Source organism: Colius striatus, chromosome 4 (assembly GCF_028858725.1).
Source record: "Colius striatus isolate bColStr4 chromosome 4, bColStr4.1.hap1, whole genome shotgun sequence".
Taxonomy (NCBI): domain Eukaryota; kingdom Metazoa; phylum Chordata; class Aves; order Coliiformes; family Coliidae; genus Colius; species Colius striatus.
Genome location: NC_084762.1, coordinates 32,120,787 through 32,147,903, shown reverse-complemented (window position 1 = coordinate 32,147,903; position 27,117 = coordinate 32,120,787). Strand labels below are relative to the sequence as shown.

Here is a 27,117-nt window from a genome sequence, read left to right as displayed (position 1 = left end):
GGAATAAAAAATGGCAAGAAGACACAGCAATACAGGCTATATGCCTGCTGTAGACTTTGGGAGCGCTGCTGAGCTGAACATCCACTCTGGCCCTGTTTCTGTTTCACATGAGTTGTCTTAAAGCTAGCCTTGGTATTTTCAAACTCTATTTTCTAACTACCTAAAAGACACCTTCCAAAGTAAAACAAGCACCACCTCATCTCCCTCAGGTGAGATGAACTGGAAGAGTGCGAAACAGAAACAAAATTAGAACATTATCGATCAGTGGAGATAAAATAGAAGACACATCTCTAGCTTGTTTAAACATCAACCAATATTTGCATACACATATAAATTTGAATTTATCCTGGTTATTGGAATAAAAAACAAGTATATGGTATCAAAACATTGTGATGCTCTGTTCAGAATTCTCCTATTTTTTTTAAGAATAGCTCAGTTACCTTTTTCTTTATTCAGTGTCATAGCTTTTTAATGTTAAAAAATCTAAACAGGTTCTTTAACAGCATGTAGTCTTGCAAACTACATACAGCTATCCACATCACTCCTATACCTCTTTCCAGTTTTATCTCCTACCTTGGAACCTGATGCTGTTGTTGATTATTTCCAGTGTGTCAGCCACAGCATTGTACTCTCCCACCTTCACTTCCTTCCTTTCTGCAGAGAAACAAAAGAGTGATTGTTTACGGCAGTTCACACGTTCTCAATTATTTAACTGTTTTTGCCTTCTTCTCTGACAGTACATCAAAAGAAAAATAAATAAGCCTGAAGTTCATGAATTATTAAAGAGGAGTGTCAGAAAGATAACATCATTAAAAGAAATATTTCTGATTCTTTAAAGCAACATTCTTTAAAGAACTCATTTACATAATCAGGGAATTGTTGTTATTGGGCACAGACATCTCCAGCTTAAGGATCATACACTTACGGCTCACGCCATGCTGGACATTTCTCTGGGAGAACACACATTGTTAAACTACATATTCCATCCACTCTCATTTAAACAACTAGGACATCCTGCTTAATGAAGTATTTCCCAGGGGAGACGTAGTTGTAGGTTTCAGCCAGTATGGAGTAGACTGGCTAGTTAATAGATACGCTGGGAATCTAATCTCTTATTCTGACTGGGAATTAGCAACTCATTAGTACCCCTGACTGCAAAACACACTATGTTATATAACTAAAGGCAATGTGCACTTGAGCTAAAATTTTACTGTTACTCTCATCTGCTATTTTGGGACTATTGTCACACACATGGCCTTCTCATACCTAATGCAGGAAAGCAATGTAGATAGAGGAATTTAATTTTTTAGCTTCTGCCTTGGCCACTGTAGCTGTAACTCTGGCAGACATTTGTCTCACCCTTCTGACAACATCTGGCATCAATTAATTTCTGCTATTTCTGCTGAGATTTTGGTATGGCTTAGAGGTGTAGGAACTATATTATCATTTTTATGCTAAAACTTCTACTTTTTGATCAGAGGCTTATAAATCACAGCCACATTGGCTAAAGTTTTTTTTTTTATGAGCTGTCCCAGCAGAGTCAAAAATTTCCTTTTAAGCCTCTATGTCTGGACATGCACAACCCAATTTACATTTAAATTCTGAGCTCATGACCCTGTTTGTGACACTGATTTTAGGAGCTGCTGATCTTGAAATAGATGGCAAATTTGAAAAGACTGTATCTCACTCAACAGCTCCACATTAACCTTTTCTCCTTTCTCATTCAACGTGACTGCCTGTTCAGCTCTACTGAATGGAGCAGCTAGCTCCATTTCACTAAAATCTACAGGATGATTAACACTAATCTGAGAGCTCACAGGAGGCAAAAGTTTTCCTTACATAAACCACACTTCTTATTGTTGAAACTATCTACACTGAATCGTAGACTGGGCTGCAAATCTGGCAGAGATCCCTAGGCATTTCCTATACCCCCATCAAAAGCTGAAGTTTGCAGTTTTGCAAAGTGATTTGCCTTTCACATGAGAGTGATCCAGTTTGGAAGAAAAGCACAATCCTCTCATCTCCAGCAGCAGTTTCACAAAGCCCATCCACACAGCATCAGATACGCTTAGGAGAAAAAGTATGATTATATGTTCTGGCACCAGTTGAAAATCCTCTGTGAAACAGATATATGCATAAATCCTTGACAATCTTAAATGATAAGATCTTCCCAATAGTCATCTAAAACCTAAAATGGCCACTGTTAAAAACTGAAACAATTCACTTTCATCTGCACTTCTGGTGTAACAGTTAAAACATCAAAACACAACCTAGAGAGAACAGAGACATACAATTTGCACATTAGATGCCAGAGAGTCCACAGTATCTACTTACACTAAATGGGGAGGACATGTACCTTGGTTTTGTTCTAGCCACAACTTTCTTGCATCAGGCTAAAGCCCAGTAGCTCTGATGAACAATGAAAAGAGTAATTGCTCCACAAACATTTCTATATGGAGTGCTTACTGGGACTAGATTAGATGTAAGAAGCTGTAGTACGTTTCCGTAACAAGGTTTGGGGGAGGATGGGGGCGCTACAGGGGTGGCTCCCGTGAGAAGCTGCTAGAAGCTTCTCCTATATCTGATAAAGTCAATGCCAGACAGCTACAAGACAGATCCACTGCTGGCCAAAGCTGAGCTCATCAGTGATGGTGGTGCCACCTCTAGGGTAATGGATTTAAGAAGAGGAGAAAGTTACTGCGCAGGTGCAGAACTGAAGCAGAAGCTAGGACTGAGAATACATGAGCAAAACGACTTCACAGACACCAAGGTCAGTGAAGGAGGGGGAGGAGGTGCTCCAGACACCAGAGCAGAGATTTCCCTGCAGCCTATGGTGAAGTCAATGGTGAGACAGGACCTGCCCCTGTAGCCATGGAGGCCACAGGGTAGCAAAGATCCACCTGAAGCCTGGGGAACACCCTATGCCAGAGCAGGTGGATGTCCAAAGGAGGCTGTGACCCTGCGGGAAGCCCACCTTGGAACAGGCTCCTCACAGGACCTGTAAGCCTGTGGACAGAGAGCAGACCACACTGGAGCAGGTTTGCTGTCAGGACTTGTGACTCCGCAGTGGAGTATGGGAAGAGTGTAAGGGGTCTTTGCCCCGAAAGGAAGGAGCAGCAGAGACAACCTGTGATGAACTGACAACAAACTCCATTTCCCATTCCCCTGCAATACTGGGGAGTAGAAACCCAGGAAGAAGGGAGGGGTGGGCTGAGGTGTTTTAAGATTTAGATTTTATTTCTCATTACCCTTCTCAGCTTTGACTGATAATAAATGAAATTAATTTTCCTTTAGTCTGTTTTGCCTATGATGGTAGTTGCTGAATGATCTCCCTGTCCTTATGTCAATCCATTAGCCTTTCATTCTATTTTCTCTTCCCTGTCCAGCTGAGGAGAGGGAATGATAGAGTAGCTTTGGTGGGCACCTGACACCCAGCCAGGGTTAACCCACCACAGGAGCAAGTAATAGGTAGGAAAGCAAACACAAAAGAGAGTAAATCTGTGGTCTAATTAAGGTACTGTAATTGATTTTTTTTTTTTACCCCCATGATTGCTTCATAGGACATGCAAGGCCATTCCTCTTCAATATTTATAAAATCTTACAACGTCTTCCTTTACATATGAAGGAACACTGTCAATGTGCCTATGATCTTTCCAAACCCTACCATCCTGTGATTCTGTGATGATTCTATGATGGTAATTGCAATGGAGTGTAATGTAGATGAGGCAACTTAGGTACCAGGAGCTAGCTCCCGTAGCAATGGAGTTCAGTAGAGCTATTCAGAGAAACAAACTTCCATAGCAGACTGAGCCGAAAAGCAAGACTGTTTTGGACTTAGAAACCCAACAGTGTAGAAACACAACAGTGTACCTTCAGTGTTTTAGGAACAACATTATCAATGCCTCATCCCTTACAAATGGAAAAGCACAGTACATAGAGCACGTACCAACATTTCTTGAAGTCAAGAAAGGACATAAAGATATTTGATATCCTGAAGTAGTTACAACTGTGGAAAGTTGTCTGTGAGAGACATAAACCACATTTTTATTGAAAGGAAGTAGATACTATTCATTTCATAGTATGACTACAGGTGTGCTGAGGGAGAGACGCAAACAGTATTTGTGCCCCTTTGTACTCCCAGTAAGGAGTACAACTACAACTGTTGGTTTTCCAGTTCCCCAAGCACAAGTGATGATCATGGACAAAGCCATTTTCAAATACTAATTAAAGTAAGTAAGGAGGCAGCACTGTGGCTCTGTGTTGTCTTCATCCACCAACACAGCTAAGGATGGGACAGCAGACTCTACTTTTCTATATGTCATTTCCTTAAGTTCCTCTTGGAAATTCTGAATTATTCAAGTCAGTATACTGTTTGCATAACGTAGATAATATCTGTCAAACCTCTGTGTGTTCAACAACAAAAAGACAGGAGGAAGTGCAACTCTTTCAAATTAACAGTATGACGCTAACTTCTTTCAGTAGTGCTTTCATTATTTTTAACCTGATGTTTCCATACTCATGAGAGATTGTATTGAAACCTTCCTGCTGAGGTTAAAATGAGAAAAATATGAGGGAGTATTGTGGGATTTTAGAACTTGAATCTGCAGCTGGGAACAGAACAATATGAAAACCAATCAATACAGAGAAAATTGTCCCAGAAACATGTGACTGAAAATTATGCCTAACATAATTATACAATATATATAAATACATCATATATATTATTATGTAATTACATAATTATATAATATAAAAAGGTCATACAGTGAGAAAATTAGGTCTAAGCCCAGACAGCTTAATCTAGCTTAATCTAGCTACAGCTACAAAAATATAATAAAAAAAGTTTTTATAAAAACACTAACAGTAAAAGGAGGGCTAAGGAGAATCTCCATCCCTTATTAGATAAAGGGATAAACATAGTGAAAAAGGATGAGGAAAAGGCTGAGATACTTAATGCCTTCTTCATATTAGTCTTTAATGGTAAAAGCAGTTGCTCTCCAGGTATCCAGCCCCCTGAGCTAAAAGACAGTGATGGAGAGCAAGATAAAACCTCCATAATCCAAGGGGGAATAGTGTGTGACTTGCTGCTCCACCTCAACACATAGAAGTCCATGGGGCTTGATGGAATCCACCTGAGGGTATAGAAGGATATGGTGGAAGTGCTCATAAAGACATTCTCCATCACGTACCAGCAGTCTTGTCTCACCAGGAAGGTCCCAGTGGATTGCAGGTTGACAAATATGACCATAACCTTCCATCTTGAGTGGCATCACACAGCATGTACAAGACAATGATCTGGCCCAGTCAGCATGGCTTCATGAAGGGGAGGTTCTGCACAGGAGGTCCCCTCCTGTGCCAAGGTGACACATTTAGTGAATGAGGGAAAGGCTGTGGATGTGGTCTACCTGGACTTTAGTAAAGCCTTTAGCACCACTTTCCACAGCATCTTCCTGAAGCAACTTGCTGCCCATGGCTTGGAGAGACATACTCTTCATTGGGTGGAAAATTGTCTGGATGAATGGGCCTAGAGAGTGATGGTTAATGGAGTTAAATCCAGTTGGTTACCAGTTAACATGAGTGTTGGGGGTCAGTGATCTGCACAAAGAGATCAAGTGGAACCTCAGTAAATTTGGAGATGACATCAAGTTAGGCAAGTGTGTTGGTGTGCTTGAAGGTAGGAAGGCTCTGCAGAGCAACCTGGACAGGCTGGATAGATGGGCTGAGGCCAATTGTATGAGGTTTAACAAGGCCAAGTGCCAGGTGCTGCACCTGGGCCACAACAACCACAGGCAACACTACAGGCCTGAGACAGAGTAGCTGGAAAGCTGTCCTGCGGAAAAGGACCTGGGAGTGTTAATCGACAGCTGGCTGAACATGAGCCAGCAGCGTGCACAGGTGGCAAAGAAAGGCCAATGGCATCCTGACTTGCATCAGAAATAGTGTGGCCAGCAGGAGCAGATAAGTGACTGTTGTCCTGTTGTACTCAGCGCTGGTGAGGCCGCACCTTGAGTACTGTGTTCAGTTTTGGGCCTCACACTACAGGAAAGACACTGACATGCTGGAGCAAGTCCATAGACGAGCAACAAAGCTGGTGAAGGGTCTGGAGCACAAGTCCATTTATGAGAAGCAGCTGTGGGAGTTGGGGTTGTTTAGCCTGGAGAAGAGGAAGTTTGGGGCAGACTTCATCACTCTCTAAAACTACTTGAAAGGAAGGTTTGGTGACAGGGGTGTTGATCTCTTCTCCCAGTTTACAGACAACAAGAGGGGCTCAAGTTGTGTCAGGAGAGGTTCAGATTAAGTATTAGGAAAAATTTTTCCAACAGAATGGTTACCAATCTTTGCAGTAGGCTGTTCAGGGAAGTGGTTGAGTCATCGTCCCTAGAGATGTAGAAGTATAGATGTGGCACTTAGGGACATGGTTTAGTGGTGGACGTGGCAGTGCTGGGTTAATGGTTGCACTCAATCTTAAAGGTCTTTTCTAATCTAAAAGATTCTGTGATTCTGTAAACAACTAGTATCTGCTGTTAATTTATTGTCACAGAACAGGTTATTTATATGGACAAAATTATAGGCTTCTGATAAAAGAGAACCAGTCTGCTCTTACAGGTGAATTATAGTGTTTGCTTCTACATGTTTTATTACAGAATTTCATATCCCAATTTGAACAACAGCAGACAAATTGACACATTGTCATTTAATTAGTTAGGTCACATATCACAAAGTTAATACAACAGGCTTTTAATTGTATATTGGGTAGTTACATGTTCCTGTTGAATAACAGCAAAAATAATCCTGCACCTGACATCTGCTAAGTAAAGCAAATCTAACAAAATGCACAACAGTATTATGACTGCCAGTAGGACTATTATCCAGTTACAGTGACCATTTCCAGAAACTATGCTTAGTTTCAGTTCCTTTCACTATATGTTAGAACTTCCATTTCCACTACATTTTTACAAATGTACTCATTCATACCTCATGAAGACAGTTTCTACTGAGAGATGTTTAAGGATGAGAGAAAGCACTTGGAACGCGTAAAAGATGGGACAGATGGATTTCCATTGTTTTCCTCCATTTAGACAATGTTGGCTACAGGGGTTCTTCTTCATTATGTGAGATGGGAGTGACCAGACATCAATACGATGTGCATCGACTCCAAATTTATTGTCACATAATCATCACTTATATACTTTTTCCAAATGCTGTATACGTGCTGCAATTCATGGCAAATAGTTAATACTAAGGATCACGCGCTATGCATAAGGCCTCAAAGTTTCATTTTTGTAACAACTTAGACACCAACCTCGTGTTAAAACACCATCCTTACTGTTCTTAAAACATCAACTTTATTGTGCTTAGAATATCACCCCATCTATTTGGCCTTCAGTTAGTTTTCTCTCACACTAGACTATGGTTATGCTTACCTTACATTTTACTTAACTCTATACCGTTGTTAGTTACATATGTTACAATTTGTTAGTCACATACATGTGATCACACAATGCTTACTTGAATGCTCTATTCTATCTCCTAACAATACTTAGTTTAATGGTCTGTCTTCTTGCTTTGACTTTGTTACAGTCTGTAGTTTCGATTTCCTCCCTGCTCAAGCTTGCTGTCACATAGGCATTCTTTTCTTTACTTTTTCTGCTGCTGAAGGGGATTCCAAGATGAACTGCTAACTTTCTCCGTCTTTGTCTAACTCCATATGGTTCACTATAGCCCAGGCCCCAACAGTAAGTCATCTCATAATGATATGACATTGTCTATATGTAAAACTTGTAGCACCTTCAAGAATGTAGGTCTGACTAAAATAGTACAAATAACCCCAGTAGTGATGCAACTAAGCCAATAAAAAAATCATTACACCAGTATAATCAGAATGCCACCAGTATGGGCATTCTGAAATAACACAGTATCTTATGAAGTTAAAAAAGAAGTATATTTATATGTGAATGCATTCATCAACTCCTACACGTGTAGTTAGTTATATCAAAGTAAAAAAATTATATCTAGACCACCAGAACAGAGAGAAATTAACAGGTCTGCCCTAATGTTACTGTGGGACTCAAACCACATGACTGTAAATGAAAATTAAGGACCTAATAGCTCTAAAGGACTTCTAAATAGCTCTGAGAACCTCTAAATAGCTTACTGCAGCTTGATGCTACGAATACTTTGTTGTCACTGCAGCTCTTTCTAAAAGTTAAAATTCCATGCAAACTACAAAGACAAACATATGCAAGTGATAAGTATTCACTTTCCAACAAATATAGAGTAAATTTTAAAGTAAATTTAATAAACTTACTATGGTCTAGTCTTCAGATAGGTTAAGAGTCATTCATCTAAAGGACACTTAGGCTGTTCTCAACTTAGAAGCAGAAGAAAAAAAGGCATAACCTACAGGCAAAAGCATACACAATATCTAGGTCTTAGTTTGTCCTTAAAACACATCTCTCCATAAAGTACTACTTCCATGTCTCCTTTTGTTTCTCTGTGCAGGAAATTACACTATACTCCTTGAAACCTTTCTCTGATACCAGTTTAACAATCCCTTCTCTTACTCTTTGTCAGCTGCCCCTCTCATTTATCCATTGTAATTCAGTGGGACTGATTAGATGCTTAGGACATTAGAAAACCTAGCTGCATATTCAGCACTCAACACTCTGTCTCAGGATCCAATGTTATTAAAACTTGTGCTACTGCAGCAACATTTTGCTCTTGGGCATTGATCTTCGTCCATGCACTGCAGGCCAACAGGACTACTGGCACCTAGTCATCAGATCTCAGAAAGAATTTTGGAAAACGCCCAAGTGGCCGCCAAAAGGTGAAGCTGAGCATTGACCACACAGACTTGAAGATCCTTAAGAAGAGAATGACAAAGGTGGAAAGATTTTCATTTCCAATTTCAAATCAATCTCCTAGGTATGAATCAAAAATCAAGTATTCACACTTTCAAAGACACATCTAACCTATGTGAAAGTTCACCATTCACAAGCTATTGTCAACTCATTGACAGGTTCAATCCAGAGACAGGGTGAAAAGTGCAGGGACTTGTCACATTACACTGTCCTGAGGCTTGCCTTTCTCTGTATTTGGCTTCTAGTCATATTCCCTTTTAAAGACTGAATGTTTTTCTTTAGCACTTTAAGCTGTCAGTCACCTAGTGATCACTTGTCACTGACAGGCCTCAGCTCTTCTTTCTCATTCACTCTGTTGCCTACTGCAAAAGCTTAGGAAGAACTTGTGTGCCACACTGAGCAATCTGAAACCAAGGTTTTCAGAGAGCAAGTCCCAGGAAGGAAGATAGGTCAAACATAAGCAGTGAAAAACCTTACCTGGAGACTGCAAACTGATGGCAAGTCTGAGAACACTTCCTATATTTCAGTAAGTCCTGTGCAAATTGGCTGCAAAGTCTCTTCTAAACTGTATTACCTTTGTCTCATTCATTTGAAAGCTGTTTCACAACATAACAATCTACCACAAAAGCTGGAAATGCTGTTTTAAATGCCTTTATATTACTGAAATAAACCAAGTATCATGAAAATTAATTCCCTTCCGAATAAATATAGAAACATTTCATGTTGTGGATCCTGTAGACAACCATTTCCAAATTAATGTAATCTTAATTTTCATAATATATCCTTGTCAAATGGGACTGACATGCTTTTCAGTTATCACATAGTGTCAGTAATCAATAGAAGCTGAAGATTCAAATTAAAAGAGAGAAAAAAAGAAATCACAGGAAAAGCTTATAAATAATGAACAAGCAAACCCTTTTTCATTAATTTCTAACCACTTGTAGGCAACCATTTCTTTGTTTAAAGACAGAAATGCCGAGATTAAGAATCACAGTTCAAATAAGGAAGAAAATGTCATGTCAGATAGAAGATTATTCTTCAGCAGAAGCTGCCAGGAAAAAATGAATCAAGGAAGAAAAATGTTACCTTTGCAAGGATTTAAATTACTACAGTTTTCACCCTTGTAATTAGAGTTTAAAATCTATTTTGCCCAAAGAAATATTACCTTCAACTCCTGTAGAACTATTTCCTCTACTTTAAGACTTTGTCTAGAGTTTCATCTCTGAAATCATGGATTCTAGTGTACACAACATAGAGGAAATCCTGAGTTATGAAAGTAGTGTCTATAGCAAGCAATAATTAATCTTCATAGCCAGTTCTCAAGGCCTATCATGTATTCACCCATAAAGCAAAACAGATAGAAAGGTTAAAATAGTCAAAAGCCAAACAGTGTATGTTAACCTTAGAGTCAGAATAAAAGCTAAGAAGTCTTAACCTTGGTCTTATTTCACTATGTTAGTAATGGTATTTAGCCAACAGAACACAGCAAGAAATTAAGTAAGTGGCATATAAAACACCATTGAGTATCACGAACTCCTAAAAAATCTAGTTGTTTTATAGTCCAAGAAGATTTTTCCATAAAAATTCAAGCATCTGAACTCTTAAAAGCTTATAAAAAATAATTTTACTGTTTGGGTTTTTTTAACCTTTATTTTTACCTTCCTGATTTTACATCTATCTCCTGTTTTGCTAGTTAGACTGGCTTCTAACTCTGCACAGAAATTTAGTACTATAGTTAGTTTGGACGTAATACAAGTATCTTAGGTATTTATATATTCTGTATCAAAGAGCTAGGGAATAAAAATAAATAATGACTTTGAGTTTAAAACAATTACTTCTTAAAATCTGACATTACACCTTTCATTCAGGAAACTGAGAAAGGTATAAACAAATACACAATAATGAAGGCAGACTATCCATGAAGTATAACGCCTGGTGTGATGAAACAAATGAAGAGAGCTTATATTCATTCTTCTAAAAAGAAGTTCTTGTTTCTTAAGATGCTTAATAAAATCCATCATTTTGAAAGGAGGCTATATAGGTGATTTCACTTTCTTTTGTTTTAATACTTCTAGCATGAATCATAATCAAACTATATAATCACTGTAATATGTCAGCAAATTGAATTAGCTTTAATTCCAATAAGGAAGTTAACAAATAACAAACAAACATTCATATAAGAACAGTATGATTATATTTTTGGATGTACACAGGTGCAGTAATTGCAACATCTCAATCCACCTAAGGGTTTTTGTATTCTATGCCTATTCCTTTCCTATTGTTCATCCTCTTTTATAATTTGATTAACTTTTCAAAGAATGAAAATCCTCATCATTCTGAGAATTTACTTGCCAAATCAAATTATTGTTTGAAGTCATACGGTATGTCAGAGTGTAAGTACATGTATTTTAAAATATTAATATTTATCTAAATGTAACTTTGTCTACCAACAGCAAATGATAATTATTTCACTTGTCAGTCGGAACCACCTCTTCTTAGCAGAGTCCAAAACCAGTGTGCTTTCTTGACTCAGAAATTTCAGTGGGAAATAGCATTGCATGTGTAAAACTTCTCTCTACACCATTAAAGAAACAAAACTTTATTAATTGTTGTGCCTATTTGCTACACCGGTCCATTTTCTACAGTGGGTCTGTTAGGAAATCAATCCACGCAGATACAGAGGCTTAGGCAGGCTTCCCAGGACACCTCCCAGGAGCTTCCCATGTTTGAAGGGCCATCCAATCAGTGACAGGTTTGGACACGGGTGCCACTGATAGTCAGAGAAGTCCCCTTGGCAGCAGCCCAGGTCCCAGCAACAGCTCCATCTGTCAGAGTCTCTCTGGGAGAGGGATAACTGAAGCAAGGGCTATGCAGGAGGTAGATGTGGCTGTGGCCATGTTTTGTTGCCTCTTGAGCTTGATTTCAGAGTGGTGAACCATCAAAGACCATGAGGCACAATTCAAGATACTGAACTAATTCAAAGATAGGGGATTGCAAACAATAGGACAGCAGTGTATCCATTTGGATAGTCTATGAGACTTCCAAAGAAATCCAAGATGACAGAGCAGAAGGGTTTCCACATCCACGGGGAATAAATGCAATTATTCTCTCTCTGGTATTCTGGAAACCGAGCTACAGTGTACACTATCAGTACAGTCTGGCAAAAGAAAGACTTGACTCCTTATCAAATTGCCAGAGAATGTGTTTTTAATTAACCCAAAAATTACTTGTAAACTTAAGTCAACTTCACCAATCAGTGTCATTTAGGAAGAAACAACTGGGAGAGACACTGTTATCAGTCTTTTCTAACTCACCAGGTTAGAGTTCACCTGTAGCTGAAAAATGCAAGACACCCAAGATTGTAGCCTAATCCCGTCTTCCACCTTCTGGCAGAAGATGTAATTGGTCACCAGCAGTAGATGTCACAGAATCATAGACTCATAGAATGGTAGAGGTTGGAAGGGACCTTTAGAGATCATCTAGTCCAACCCCCCTGCAGAAGCAGGTTCACCTAGATCAGATTACACAGGAATATGTCCAGGCGAGTCTTGAAGACCTCCAAGGAAGGAGACTCCACAATCCCTCTGGGCAGCCTGTGCCAGGGCTCCATTGCCCTCACAGTGAAATAGTTTTTTCTTATGTTTAAGTGGAACTTTTTGTGTTCCAGCTTCATCCCATCACCCCTTGTCCTCGACCATAAAGACAGTCCTGTGGACCTAGATGACTCTAACTCCAGCCTAGCTGCACGCTCTTGTTGGATCTGGTTGATGGAAGATCAAGGTGACCTTTTCCTCATCTGGTATGTTTAATATTCTAGCATTTAATTTGGTTTTTCTTGTCGATGTCCACAAGAAATGTTTCACTACACTTACCTAAACACATTACTTACTTAACTGAAATTTTAAATTCAGTTCAATGTGGAGTATCACTTATTTTTTGTAGTTGAGCAGATAAATTTAAAAAGCTCTAAATCAATTACTTAGAAAACCTTGGATGATTACCTCTGTCCCCAGTGAAGCTTTTCTTGTCAGTGCAGTGATGCACAGCACAACCGTTGACAGTAGCCTCAGTCTATGGACAGCTTCAGCAGACCTGAACACTGCCACCAAGTCTCTGCCACCATGTTTTCGGCAGCTACTCAGACATACAGAACAAGTTGCACTATGCAGTCCTGCTTTTGAGGGTTGGATGGCTCTTCCTAATTTATATGATAACCAAACTCAGATGCATAACATGACAGAAATACAAATATCCTCCCCCTCATAAGATGCCTGCTTCACCACAGAATGGGAGCACAGCAGCATGCCAGCTACGGCACAGAGGTGACAAAGTGACCGAGTGCCTCACAACAAGGTTGTTTTCCCTCCACTTGGCAAGGAACACCTGCTTTCTGGTGACCTCTCTCTCACAACACAGGAATAAAGCAAAGTCTCTGTTATCACATATTTGGATGTATAACTACAATTATATGATTAGGGTCTTCCCTCACCATCTGTTAGGGTTGTGCTTTCCCTCCCCTGGGGTGGGAGTGCTCAGCACATGCTAAGCACCCTCATGGCAGGCAGTGCCTGGTCTGCTCCAGCTGAGAGGTGAGGAAACAAGATGCTCTGCCTTTTTCCTTATGTACTGCATCCTTAAACTTTTTCAGAGTTGAGTGCATTATTTAGAGGTTGGAATTTCACATTCACCATGCCTGAGACCGGAGGAGAGCAGCAGCTGTTGTGCTTATTACAAGTGTTGGATCTGTACTACACACTATGTCCTTGAATATCCACTCTTGCCATTACACCAGGTGGCCTGTAAAAACACTGTAGCACGTAAAGAGCTTTGAATATCTTCTTCATGACTCAGGGTCAAACTCAAAGGCAGAATTCCCACTGTCCTTGTCCTAAGATACAAAATAAGGTAGCTGAGTCACCATTGAACACTTTCATACAAAGCTGCAAACTCTATGCTCTTTTCTGTCTTGTAATTTGTATGGTAACTGTCAGGGTTTTTTCCTGTACAAGAAAGCCAGTTTTGATTCACCCAGGTTAATTTATTCCAGATACTTTGGGAAGTATGGGAAGCATTCCAGAAAAAAAATTTAGAGCAACAAAAAGAGCCCACTTGTGTAATAACCAGCATCTGCAAAAGATCTCTCTCCAAGATATAAAGGAGACTATGATGGCCCCCAAGTAGTTGTACTCCCCTAGATGACTCTTCCAGCTTTCCCTGCTGAGATGAACACAAGACCCATCACTCAAGAGAGCCATTGAAAGCCACAGACATTGAACTTTTCAAGCTCTAAGCCCTCCCCTGACAATCAGCTCCCTGTGCAGAAGCCTGGCTTAAAGTTTAGAGCCACGGGGGATTACAAATTGTATTTCCCTGTCCTCAGGGAAGTATGCTCCCCATCAGAGATGGGCTTGTCACTGCTACATTTAGGGAGAGCACATCAGGGAGCGAGAAAACAAGAAATATTATACAACCCCAGGACACCTATCTAACCTAAGCATTGCATGATTCATGGGGTGAGAAATGTGTGTTGGGAGTGCTACTTTGAGTGTTTTTACAAGCAGAAGTGGCAGCTGGGAAATGCCTTTTTGAAGTCTGTGTTTCTTGTCTGTATTTTTGACACTCAAGAGGCTACCTGAGAAGTTTGGAAAGCTTGGGGTATCCACCGGGAAGAGAGGTGCTATGAGACAGTAAGGACATGTGTAAGGAACCTAAAGCCTAGGGCACTGGCCAAGGGGTGCAGGTGCATGGTGAGGCCATGCAGGACTATGCCTCAATGCACCTGAAGACATGAAATTTCTGTGTGAAATAGCAGCAGCCAGAAAAAATGACCATGCCCTCCTCAGTTCTCACAGGCTTTAAGATACAGATCCAGGAGCTGGATGCTCTCATGGAAGATTGCTGATCTACAAGAGAAGTGGTGGTTTTTAAAAAACTGGAATTTGAAATGATCTGTGTACCAGCCTAGCCCACTAGGCCTCTACAATTATATTTGTCTCTTTATGAATTTCCATTTGATATCCTTTTGTTTGGACACAAGTGCATGTGAATTGCATCTCAGCATGAGGCCAAAACAGTTTTGAAACATAAAATGATAGTAACAGTCAAATCAGAATTTAACCCACCCCAATATATATTTTTCACACTAGTAGAGCTGTTTAGCTTCCTTCAGTAACTACTAGAACATTTTAGTAGGATGTATTCTAGTCTTTAACATTTATCACCACCGCTGTTTACTCATTTTTCTGTTTAAATTATAGTGGTATTAAAACTTAAAAGGAAAAAAAGAAAGCAAAAGAGCTCATTCAGGAAAATACTTTGGTTTGGTTAGGTTTGGAGGTTTTTTTAACCTAAAGGTTGCATTCAGGAAGAAGGAAACATACTCCAACTGGAACTTGTTAAAGATCAAAGTTCCAGAGAAATAACTCCATTTTCCTGCTACTCATTGAACCTCCATTTGCTATAACCTGTTTTGAGTAATCTCTTTGAACTAGTAATCCACTGGAAAGAACAGAAAGGAAAAAGAGCCAACTGTAATCACCGCTTAGTATTAATCAGGAACAACATGTATTTGAATGAGAACAAAGACAGTGGTGTAGAAAGCTGATCAAGACGCAAAGAAGAGTCTTGAAGTCATAGTCCCTGATTTTATCCTTAATAACTGCTTCAAAATTTTTTCCTAAAACATAGTATACTTCATCGCTGTGCTGATTAATTTTAAATTCTGATTTATTTTTCCTTTTATTTCTTCATTTGGTGTTTGAACAGCTAGAGAAAACAGGCCTGTATTAAGACAAAGAAATCTCCCATGGAAAGCTACAGTCACTAAATTATTACTCTAAATAATAAAGGATTTCATAATTAATATAGAGCAGTTATATAATACACCTGACAGACAGCTCTGGAATAAAGTTGCCTGGCAAAGCACAGAGTACACAAGCATTTACACATAAGCATAGCTTTGTTTTTGTAAATAACATTAAATACAGTCATCTTCAGAGAGTTTCCGGAATCAAAAGTGATATTTTAGGTACCTAGAGAAAACAGTTTGACAAAGCACTCATAGTTGGTAAGAATCTGTTCTGTCTGGATAATTGACAGCATACAGCAATAGTTTGAATGTTTACTTGTCACAAGAGTACAGGATTTATGCCTGTAAGAATGAAATACAATACAAGGCAAAAATCCTTGAAAAGCTGATTAAAACAAGAAAAGCAGAAGCATGCAATTTTTTCTCATGTATCACTGTACTGCAGTGTGACAGTGAAGAATGGTACAGAGTTTACAATTGGCTAGGCTTAAAAGACTAGATTAAGTAACCTCTCTAAATGCACAAAACTCTGGAAAACCACTGTACAAAATGTATGTCATCGGTTTTTCATTGTAACTGGAATAAAACCTTGAAAAATTCTAGTGTTTCAAATGTGAGAGATAGTTGTCTCCCTGTTCTAGCACATTGTTTTGCCTTTTCCCTGAGATCATGTTCAAATTGCAGATGTAAGATGAGTAAAGAAAGCTGAGGTTTGTTTGGAGTAGAAGAGCTAGAGGAATTCTGGAAGCAGGAAATTACAAAAACAGTTTCTATAAAAAAACATTTTAAAAAACTTTCCCCTGAAACTGTTAGCAATGTATTATTATAAGAAATCTACAAAAGTCAGATGTCCTACAAACTTTAATTGTAACAAGTCTGAAAGTCAAAACCACAATGATTAAACTCTGAGAAAAGGGATTTAAATCTTATTTGAAGTGAGCGTGTATCTCGGTGCATGTGTATCTAAGCAACTGCTACCAATCCCTTGTTACTTACAACGTTCAATGAAACCTTAAATAAAATAATGTTTCAGGAAGGAAAAAAAAAAAGACTGAAAAATGTAGAATTATAATTTATGTCACATGTTTTACATAGTTAGCAGAAGTACGAAAAGCTATTTGTCCATAAATCTTAAACCCCTCAAATGTTAAGAAACTCAGTACAAAACTATATTATAAAAGATCACTTAGGTAACAATGAAGGGGTCAGGATTTATGATGTTGTATGCCACTGATTAATAGATTTATACACTCGACAGATAAGTTTAATTACCAGAAATCAAGAATCTAATGATTAATAAAGAATATCAATAATTTGATGATTAATAAGAGAATATTAAGGTAAGTGAAAGCTTTAAGAAAAGTACAAATTGTTTTTAAAATTCATTTACTCTGTTGAACTTTGTTGAATTGCTAAGCATGTAGACTTTGCTGAAAGCCTGCAGACTTTGATACTAAAAACTACTATATTAAGTAACTAAGGACCAATCAGAGTGAAGATGAAGGGAAACAAAGGATCACAAGGGGAACTGGAACCAGCTGACTCTGGACTCATGGGTTGGAAAGTAGCCCAACAGCAAGAGGTGAAAACAGTAATGCGAGGAAGACAACGATCTTCATCCCCAATGACCCGAGACAACCAGCAAAGGAGGCATGATGGAGGTGTAACTTGGGTGAACCAAGGTGGGTCTAAGGGCAGAATAAATGATAATGAGTTCTTAGAAAAATTAGAAGAACCCAACCTTTTACTGGAAATGTAATGAATATGTTTTTGTGTTGTCAATATAAGTTGAAAATCTAGAAGCTAGGGTGGGCACGATTGGTGGAGAAATCCCCCGTGCACCCAGCGCTGCAATAAAGAATACCTGCTTAATAGTCACATTGGCTATTGAGTCCTGACTTGCTCTTTCACGGCATCAGCACAACACGTGCTAAGACGGGGTTTGCCTGTGCCAAAAGCCTACCCTGCTTAAATCACTTCTTCACTCAACTAGTCCACAATACTCCTCATTGCATCAGCTGCATGTGTAAACATGGGGCAAAACACAGCTGCTGAACAGAACGGTGCTCATGTGGCATCTTGCTCTGCTCTGGCCTTGCTGTGACTGGAGTCACTGGCTTGTTCTCAATCACGTCATTCACGGCAGAGCACTGCTGTTTGGCAGCGCCCATTTCCCTTGTACAGCACCAACACTGAACTGTAGCTTGCTTTGCCTTGCTCTGCTGGATGACTTCTGGCATGAAGCAGCAGATATATTCCTAGAAACGTAAGTTTCTTACGTAAATGAAAATTATCCTATAACTTCCATATCCTATTCCAGGAAGACTGTTTTTGCAGATGCTTTTTGTACCTGAGCCATAGAGGATAACAGTGTTGCGATTTGCACAACCAGGGTGAAAGCAATTCTCATTTCTGCAGCCACTGTTGAGACCTTGTCAACCTGCTACATCACTTGGGTTATTTCTTTCCTGTGTAGCATGCCCCTATTAATTCTGGAAGACTCTGCTGCTGCTGTTTTATTCAAAGATAGCACGTCATGGGTTTTCTGTTATGTCTTGTGCGTGTATGTGTGAGGGATGTGGGAAGCTACCATGAAAATTTTATGGACCCTAGTGGACTAGCACTTAACAAAACAGTCCTTTTCAGTTCATGCTCCTACTTTCCAAACACTGAATCCCTTCACAGTTTTGACACTCCATCCTCCCCTCCCCAATATACCAAAAATATCATGTTTATATGGCAATATAGCTCAGCTGTCTCTAATAAAGCCAACAAAAAAATTTAATCTGTGCCAAAATTTAATCACTTTTTTGTTTGTTTTTTATTTTTAATTACATTTCTGCAGGGCTATAGGGCTGGAAAAGCATTTTTCAAGAGGAGGACTAGTGGGAGAGACCAAAGAGAGACCAGCGTGCAGGCTAATACACGTACAGCTGCAGGTCATACACAACTCAGTGGTCAGGTAGGACAATTGCTCTGAGTCCAGGGACCAGAAGGCACAAGTGGTAGGATGTGCAGAGAGGTGGTGGGAGGACAAGGACACTACCTTGCCATGCTTCATTACCAAAAGTTACAGCAGCTGATCTTGGAGAGACAAGAGCCTGAGAAGCAGCCACATTGTTGTGGTTTAAGCCCAGCTGGAAAAAAAAACCACCACGCAGCTGCTCAGTCACTCCTCCTCCATAGCGGTGGGATGGTCAGGGCCTTGTGGGTCAAGATAAAGACAAGGATGGATCACTCAACCATTATGGTCATGGGCAAAATAGACTTGACTTGAGGAAGAAAACAGAATCAATTTAATCCTCCACTAATCTAAATCTGAGCAGGTTGATGAGAAATACAAACAGATCCTAAAAACAACCGCCCCTCCACCTTTCTTCTCTTTCCAAGCTCAGCTATCTCCTCGTGATTGCTCTAACTTCTCCTCCCCAGCAACACAAGCAGGCAGGGAATGGGAGTAGTGGTCAGTCCCTCACAGATGGTCTCTCCTGCTCCCTCCTCCTTCATGTGCAGAGGCCTCCTCATATTCCTTCCCTGCTCCAGCATGGCTCCCTTCCACAGGTTGCAGTCCTTCAGAAGAAGACTGTTCCAGTATGGGTTTCCCACAGAGTCACAACTTCTTCAGGTGTCATTACCTGTTCTGGTGTGGAGTCCTCCACGAGCTGCTGGCAGATCTCAACTCCATCGTTCCCCTCCATGAGTTGAAGGGCACAGCCTACCATCTCACCACAGTATGCAGGAGGCTCTCTCCTTTGGTGCACCTCCTCTCCTCCTTCTTCCCTGACCTTAGTGTCCACAAGGTTGTCTCTTTCTCTCCCCACTTCCTCTCAAACACTTCCTCTTCTGCTGCAGATTTTCCCTTGTGAAAGAGTTGTTGCAGAGACACCTGATTGGCTTGGCCTTGGCCAGAGGTGGGTCCAACTTCAAGCCAGGGGAGCTTCCATCAGCTTCTTACAGGCACCAGTACTGCAGTCTCTCCCCTGCTACCAAGAAAGACTCAACCACACGAGCCCAACACAGATGTGAATCCATATCCCTTGCATACTCCCCAAAGAAGTATTATTTACAGGCCTTTTAACTTACCATTAGATCCTTAATCTTCTCATATCTGGACAGCCTAAGTTCCCCAAAACTACTTAACTGATTTGGGCATATGACTGTAATTTTTTAAGTTTTCTAGAAAAGAGTTGTAGGTCTCATTCGACCAGGTCCAGTTCAAAAGCAGTAATTTGCCAGCCAGCACAGTGTACCTACTCAGTTTGTGATTTTTGTTTATAAATTGAGTCTCCTGATTTTGCCTATAAAAATTAAGTAATAAGCAGACAGAAGACATAAACTGATACTGCATTATGGATAATGTTTATAATAATTATGATCATTTTAACTTGGGACATGATGTTCTCAGATGTACTGCTTCTACTTACTTTAGTTGGGCTTTCCCTGTTTTAGAAGAAAATGCTGTAAAACCTATACTGCTGAAAGATAACTGCATCCAATTGAAAGCAAAACCAAATCCATCTTAGGATCTACTGTGTATATTGCCTATTACCTTCAGTAGTTAATACTGCTTTTGTTGAAACTTGTTCACTGCTTTTAGTTTGAGAAATTGAGTAAATCTGTTTTGAAGTGGTCTAATTTTCTGCTCCTATTTTCTTAATAAAAGCTTCCTTCTTTACACTCCATCCAAAACTTTCATCGAGCTTAACCCCAAAATTACCTGCTGTCTGAAATCTAATAACATTCTTCTTAATTATCTAATTCCCATTCATTTGAAACAAATGACAATCATTTATTCTATACCTTGATCTAGCAGAGAGTGTAATTTAATAATCAAGAGAGCACTATACACATAATTTGGTGAAAAATCCATTTGAAGAATCTCGAATTTCTTTGCTTCTTGCAATAGGGATTTTCTTAGAGGAATTTGTCTACGACTAATTTGGTTCTATCTCTGAAAGAAAACACGTCTCTTGAAGATCACAACTAACTGTACAGAATTAACACAACTAATTTTTGTTAGAAGCATGTCAGCTCAGATGCTATTTTTCTAAACTTGTATTACTGTATCTTTTATAGCAATCATAAATAAAAAACAAGTTTTGAAACTTTTTAAAAGGCCTAACTCCAAATTAAGTTACAATTTTTCTCATTTTGTTTTTGGTGGAAACAAGTCATGAATTAATGAAATTGGCTTGTAATTCTCATTACGGTATAAATGATGTTTTCCTTTTTTAAAAAAAGAAATTAATTAAAATAAATAAATAAAATAAATCAAAATAAAATTAATCTTGCCATTTTATCTGATTGCCAAGCAAAACCAAAAAAAGCAAAAGATCACTTTTAAAATAGTTGGATCTCTTTCCCAGGTATTAAACACTATTATTATATTTAGCAACATTTTTAAAATTTTAACAAATATTTAAAGGAAGACAAATTATATTGGAGAAAATAAATATTTAAAATTATATATTTATAGCTAAACACAACATAGTTTTTCTTTTATTGTGGAACTATGACCATCAAAATATTCTGTGTTGATAACAAATTTGAGTGAGACACAGGATTTAGCTCCATCTGTACTCAGGCCACCAGACACCAAACTGGCTTTGTGCAAGTCTAAGACAAGCAGCAATCAGAGAGGTGCTACAGGGAGCCCATAAAGTCTCCAAACCCCAGGTATAACAGTAATGATTTCTGTGCTTTGAAGTTCATTCTGCCACTGAATTCATCAGCCTGAGATGAGATATCCTAGAAGATGGCTCAGACAAGACAGCCTTCTGCTGAAGACAAGCTATTCAGAGTTCACGGTGGAAGGGGTAAGAAGTGCAACAGAGCCTGGCATTAACAATTTTGCCGATGGCTTTCTGGCTTATAGATGGTATAACTGTTTCAAGTTTACCACAATTTGCACAAAAGAAAACTTTATGCACCTGAGTATTATAACTTAGGATGTTTAAGCCTCCTCTTACCCTTTGTCTTGCTGGAATAAGTAATTCAGTCCTATAGTCAGGAATCAGTCTTTCAGTCTTCATTCTCCAAATTACTGTGCTGGGGGGAGTGGGGTGTGAATCTCAAATGAATTTAATCTTAAAAATCGGCATTACAAAAAAGGCATAGTGTGGACTTTCTCAGCAAGGATGATGAGTTCTCAAATTTGCAGATTTAATTTTTTTTTTCATTTACTCTTCATCAGCACCAAAGTATTTTTGTGTGATCTAAACCCAGTAAATATGAGTCTGAAAGAGGTTATTTAAACTTTATTACATGAAAAATGGCTGTAGATTTCAAACCTACAAAACAGGCAACTGAACAGTGCTTGATTTGGCTCTTTATTATTACTGTATTATTACTCTCCCTTTCATAGCCACTACACCATTTATTAGTTAGACCAAGATTTAGTGGGATTCACCTGTCCAATCTTCCATAAGTATAGTGTAGACTTTTATTTATCAACTACCTTTTCCAGACTCCCTATCAAGATACTGTGGAAAATGGGCACTTCTTGCACAGAGTGATTTGCTTTTTCTACTGTAGACACATATCTAAGGATAAGATTGCATTTCATTCTGAATTGCTTGTATCTTTCTTTAAGGTGGACCAAGACAACTTGCCCAGGCACAAATATCTAGGTAAGTTATTTGATTTTTCATGGATATCAAAGGTGAGACAGATTTCATCTTCTGAGATGAGTGTTCTTACAAAAGAAAGATGAATAAAAACAAACATAGATCAAATAAATTATTTCCTTCTTACACAGATTTATCACCTGTAGCAGAATAGCTTTGAAAAGAGTTAAAGAACAAATATTTGGAAGAAATGTTTGTAAAAAGGCTACTAAAGAAAACAATATCTGCTCACAAAGTACCCTGCTTTCAGTTAAACCTGTACAAATAGAGCTGAGCACACAAACAGAAACTTGAGTTCAGCCAAAGATGATTGCTGTTACACTGATATGTTTGGGCTTAGGCTATTTCTGTAAATTTCCTACTGTTTTAACTAGTTTGACCTAATTGTTTATCTTTTCCTGGTAACGATGCACCTCAAAGGTCTATGACTGTTGAAATACAAGTTATGGAATTTCCACTTCTGTTTACAAGTGTGTTGTCCAGCAGATTGAAAGACAGGGCTTAACAAAAATGTAGGAACTGAAAACAAACACAAGTATGGGCATAATTAACTGTATAAATGTATCCTAGAACCGATGTAATGCCTTTGTTGTGACAAGAAAGAGGAATTCCTCTTAACGCCACTCAGCCCCCTAGATCAGTCACAGGAGGACTCCTCTGAGATACAGTAAATAAGAGAATCTTAGAATTTTTTTGATTGGAAAAGACTTTTAAGATCACGGAGTCCAATCACTAACCTAACACTGCCAAGCCCATCACTAAATCATATCCCTCAGCACCTCATCTATGCATCTTTTAAATATCTCCAGGGATGGTGACCCCACCACCTCCCTGGGTAGCTTGTGTCAGTGTTTAACAACCCTCTCAGTGAAAAAGTTCTTCCTAATAGCCAATATAAATTTCTCCTGGCACAATCTGGTGCAACTTGAGCCCATTTTCTTTTGTCCTATCACTCATTAATTGGCAGAAGAGACCAAATCCCACCTGGCTACAACCTCCTTTCAGATAGCTGTAGAGAGTGATCCTGTTTCCCCTCAGCATTTTCTTCTCTAGGATTAAGAAACCCAGCTCCCTCAGCCACTCCTCATAAGGCTTGTGTTCCAGACACTTCACCAGCTTCATAAGAAATCTGAACTCATCTCTCCCTTGTTTTAGATGAATGTTCCAGATCCTTGACTGTCATCTTCTTTGTGAAAAATTAATATTTAGATATTTATAGATGGCAAAAAGATCCATCATGGAACACTTAGACATTCACTTCAAATATATCTCAGGAGCAGTTCAGTAACTTCAGAATAAAAGAAGGTTTTCATGCAAATCCCTTCTCCACATCAAGCAGAGGATGGAACCAAATCTGAATGATGCACCTTTCACATGGGTGTCTTGAGCAAAACCGCACCTGACAGGGTGCTTTCTTGGAACTGCAGACCACGCAGAAATGTAATAATCCATTTTGTCCTGAGGTACTAGGGCTTGGATGTGCCATATTTTAGTGTAAGCCTGGTTTAAATATGGGCATGCAGGGAGTTCAAAACCAGGCAAATATCTGAGGAATGGCTCTGAGAATCTACATTCTTAATCCTGTATAGCAGAATAAAACAATTAAAATCTCTTTCCATGACCTCCACGATGTTCAGTTGCTGAATAAAACAAATTTATCATCCAAACTTGGGTCATTTTCACCTGAGAAGCACAGTGTGTTCATGTGTCAAAACTAAAAACGATATTAAAAATTACATGTGATTAACTGTATGGGCACTTTTGCAAACACCTAATTCTTATGCATACCTTTTTCATTTGTACCCCTGTGAGCAGACAATGCACCAGACTTTCACAAGCCTGATGTATCTATATTTCTTCAAGGACACAAAGATTTGTATTTCATATGTCTCTATAATTGGTTCATTTTTTTATTCTATACCATGAGATCTCAGTAGCCTATGGAACCATACTTGAAAAATTAAACCACTTATAGCCCAAGATGAATATTTAAGCCATGTACAAGACATGCAGACATCTGACATCTGTCAGATGATAGGTTTGATTGCACAGGATGCGCTAAGTCCTGAATGCCTAATCAATTTAATGTTTCAGGATCTACTCAGAACTTTGTTGGATCAGGTTCAGAGTTTACAACAGTACAACTACACCATCTTCATAAAGCACTGCTTAATTAAAATATTTATATACACAGCAGTAATTCATGGTACCATAAGCTACTGCTGATTAAAACCATTAAGCTGGTTTTAAAACCTTGTGCACTCATTATAATCAACAGTAGGAAAGGATTCATAAAGGCTTGACCCACTTCTAATGCAATTTAACCCAATTCAGTGTGATGCAGCTCCATTTATATTTTATTTGTTGATTGAGTTTTATCCATCTAACAGATCAGCTTTTCATTTCTACAGAACAGCATCATTTATATAACCATTCCAGGTAAAAAAGAGTAACACCTATAGTTCAGTTTTGTTTCTCCTTGGCCACTCAATCAGGATTAATTACCTAACATCACGTTTAGTAGAAAAAAAAATGCCAGCCTATTCTGAAAAAATGAAACGTGCATGACATAACCTTCCTGGCAGCCCATCCTATTGCTTGACTGTTACATAGAATTACCCAATGATTTGGCTGACATTTGATATAAATATTCTCTTACGTCTTTATCTAGCCTCATAATAATAGACTAAGAGGTAAAAATCCTGTCCTTCAGAATGGCAGCAAAATTACTGTATGGGAAGGAAACCAACCATGTATACAAGCTAGTAAGCTTTCCTCCTGTTTTAGACCTCTATGAGACATGCACGTCTTTTTGTTTAGGTAATGACTATCAATTTCTTGAACAGCAATTCACAAATCTCAGACAAGGACAATTCCCAGCAAACCTATATCATCTGAGAAAAAGAAAAGCACAGGAGAATATTCTAGACAAAGCACAAAGGAGTTTACCAATGTTTCTGGGACATATTGCTACAGGCCTTCTACAAAGCCAGGAAAATACACACATGGTGGTGACAGAGGGCGTAATATATGTTGTTTATGTTGCATCTGAGAGAATGGTATATGCACATCACTATTTTTTACACAGACAAGTTTCTAGCACTTTTCCCAAAAGAATTGAACTTAGTTTTCAAGATCTAGTTCTCTAGCAGTCCTTTGCTCTGGAAGAATACCAACAAATACAAATACAAAAGGAGTGACAGAGGAGGAAACTCAGGGAGCCCTGTAGTTTTTACATCTTTTCTGCTCATTCCTGTTTCTATATTCATCAAGAAACTATTTGTAAATCCTAAGTGGCAAACCGTTTGACTGAATTAGAGTAACATTATGAAACACTTCAACTTTGTGCTTCTATCTCCATTGCAAGCAATGTGAAACAGGGACAGAATTTCACTTTCTTAATGCAAAGTGACTAAAAGCCACTCTTATGATCTAATCTTTCACCCAATCAAATTTGGGTCTGTCAGCACAGAGTACTCAGTTTCTTTATCTGGACTTTGAATGAGCTTACCTCAGCTGCTTGTAACTTTTCAATTGCTAGAGATTTTCAGCATCAGTCATTTTATAGTTAAGAATAGAAGGAAAAAAACCCAACACTATTTGCGAGCTTTTACCTTTGATCCTGTAATTGCTGACTTCTGAGTGCTTGGTTTATGGCATACAAATGTCACATTTCACTCCCTTACTCCCATCTCCCCCTTTTTTGCTGCTTTTAATAATAGTTGCAAAGCCAAGAAGATAAAAGGAAAGCAAGCAAATGGAACACATCTAGTCTTAAAGCATTTCCTACCCTAAATTTATCCAAAATTATGAGAATATAAATGCCACCTGGAATGAATACTGTTTGAATGAGTGTGAATTACAGTCAGTCATGAAATGAATTATATTGTAATGATGGATAATGCTGAGCCACTTTTACACCTGTTCTTTTAGTCTATGTATTAGTGAGCTGGTAAAAGCACAAAGCAACAGATACCACTAGAGTCTAGAAATTATCTCTTCTCTCACCGTCTTTTGCATCTGCACTGTGTAGATATCTCGAGTTTAGGAAGAGCACTGCAAATTCTGGGGTTCAAGCAAACATAATTTTAATGTATGCCAATTTTAATGCATGCATGGCAGCAGCCTCTAGGCTGAGTGCAGCTTGCTCCTGGTGCCTATGCCTGGCCATGGCAGTGTTTGAGGGAAGGAGGCTGCGTGTAAATCCTCAAATCTCTCGTGGAGAAGGCAGCATGCATTTCTGCTAGTATCTGCTGCCCAGCACAAGGAGGTACATATGCAGATTCTGGAGGCTCAAAGCTATTCTTCCAGTACATCTGTCCACAGCCCTATGGGAAATGAAGTCCTGCCAGAAATGGCTTTGCGTGGGTGTATCTGTAGGCAGAAAAAAGGAGCCTTCTCTTCCAACTTCTCTGTCCACATAAGAGCAGCCAAGGTTTTGTGAAATGGGAGACCTTCAGGCGAATTACCACAAATAAATTGAACCTGACAGATCATTTAAGATAAACTTTTATTCGTTTTAGGATTTCACGCTAAGAAAGTCTCAACATAAAATTCCACAAGGCAGACCTGAGGAACTTTGCAAGGCTCCTACCTAGACCATTTTTCTTTTTTAATTCAGTAAATGAGCAAGCAAACATTATCATTGTTCTGGCAAGGTCTCCTTTGTCAATCATAACAAAAGTCTAAAGGGAGAAAAGCTTGGAGAACTGCCTATGTGCTCAAGTCTTTAGTTATGAAGCTGAGGGAAACACATTTATCAGACTCATTCAACATAGAAATCAGGCTGCAGATTTGCTCCATTTGGGGAGAAGGTATTTTG

The 27,117-nt window shown here is 38.9% G+C and overlaps 1 protein-coding gene across 1 annotated transcript in view; it reads right to left on the bottom strand.

Annotated features, from left to right (window-relative positions):
• The window catches only part of GABBR2 (gamma-aminobutyric acid type B receptor subunit 2), a 487,689-nt gene that overhangs the window by 163,196 nt on the left and 297,376 nt on the right, over nt 1-27,117 (bottom strand). Inside the window, exon 9 of the mRNA XM_061995459.1 lies at nt 574-654. Coding sequence (XP_061851443.1) covers nt 574-654 — 81 coding nt within the window. The remainder of the gene's footprint in view (nt 1-573; nt 655-27,117) is intronic.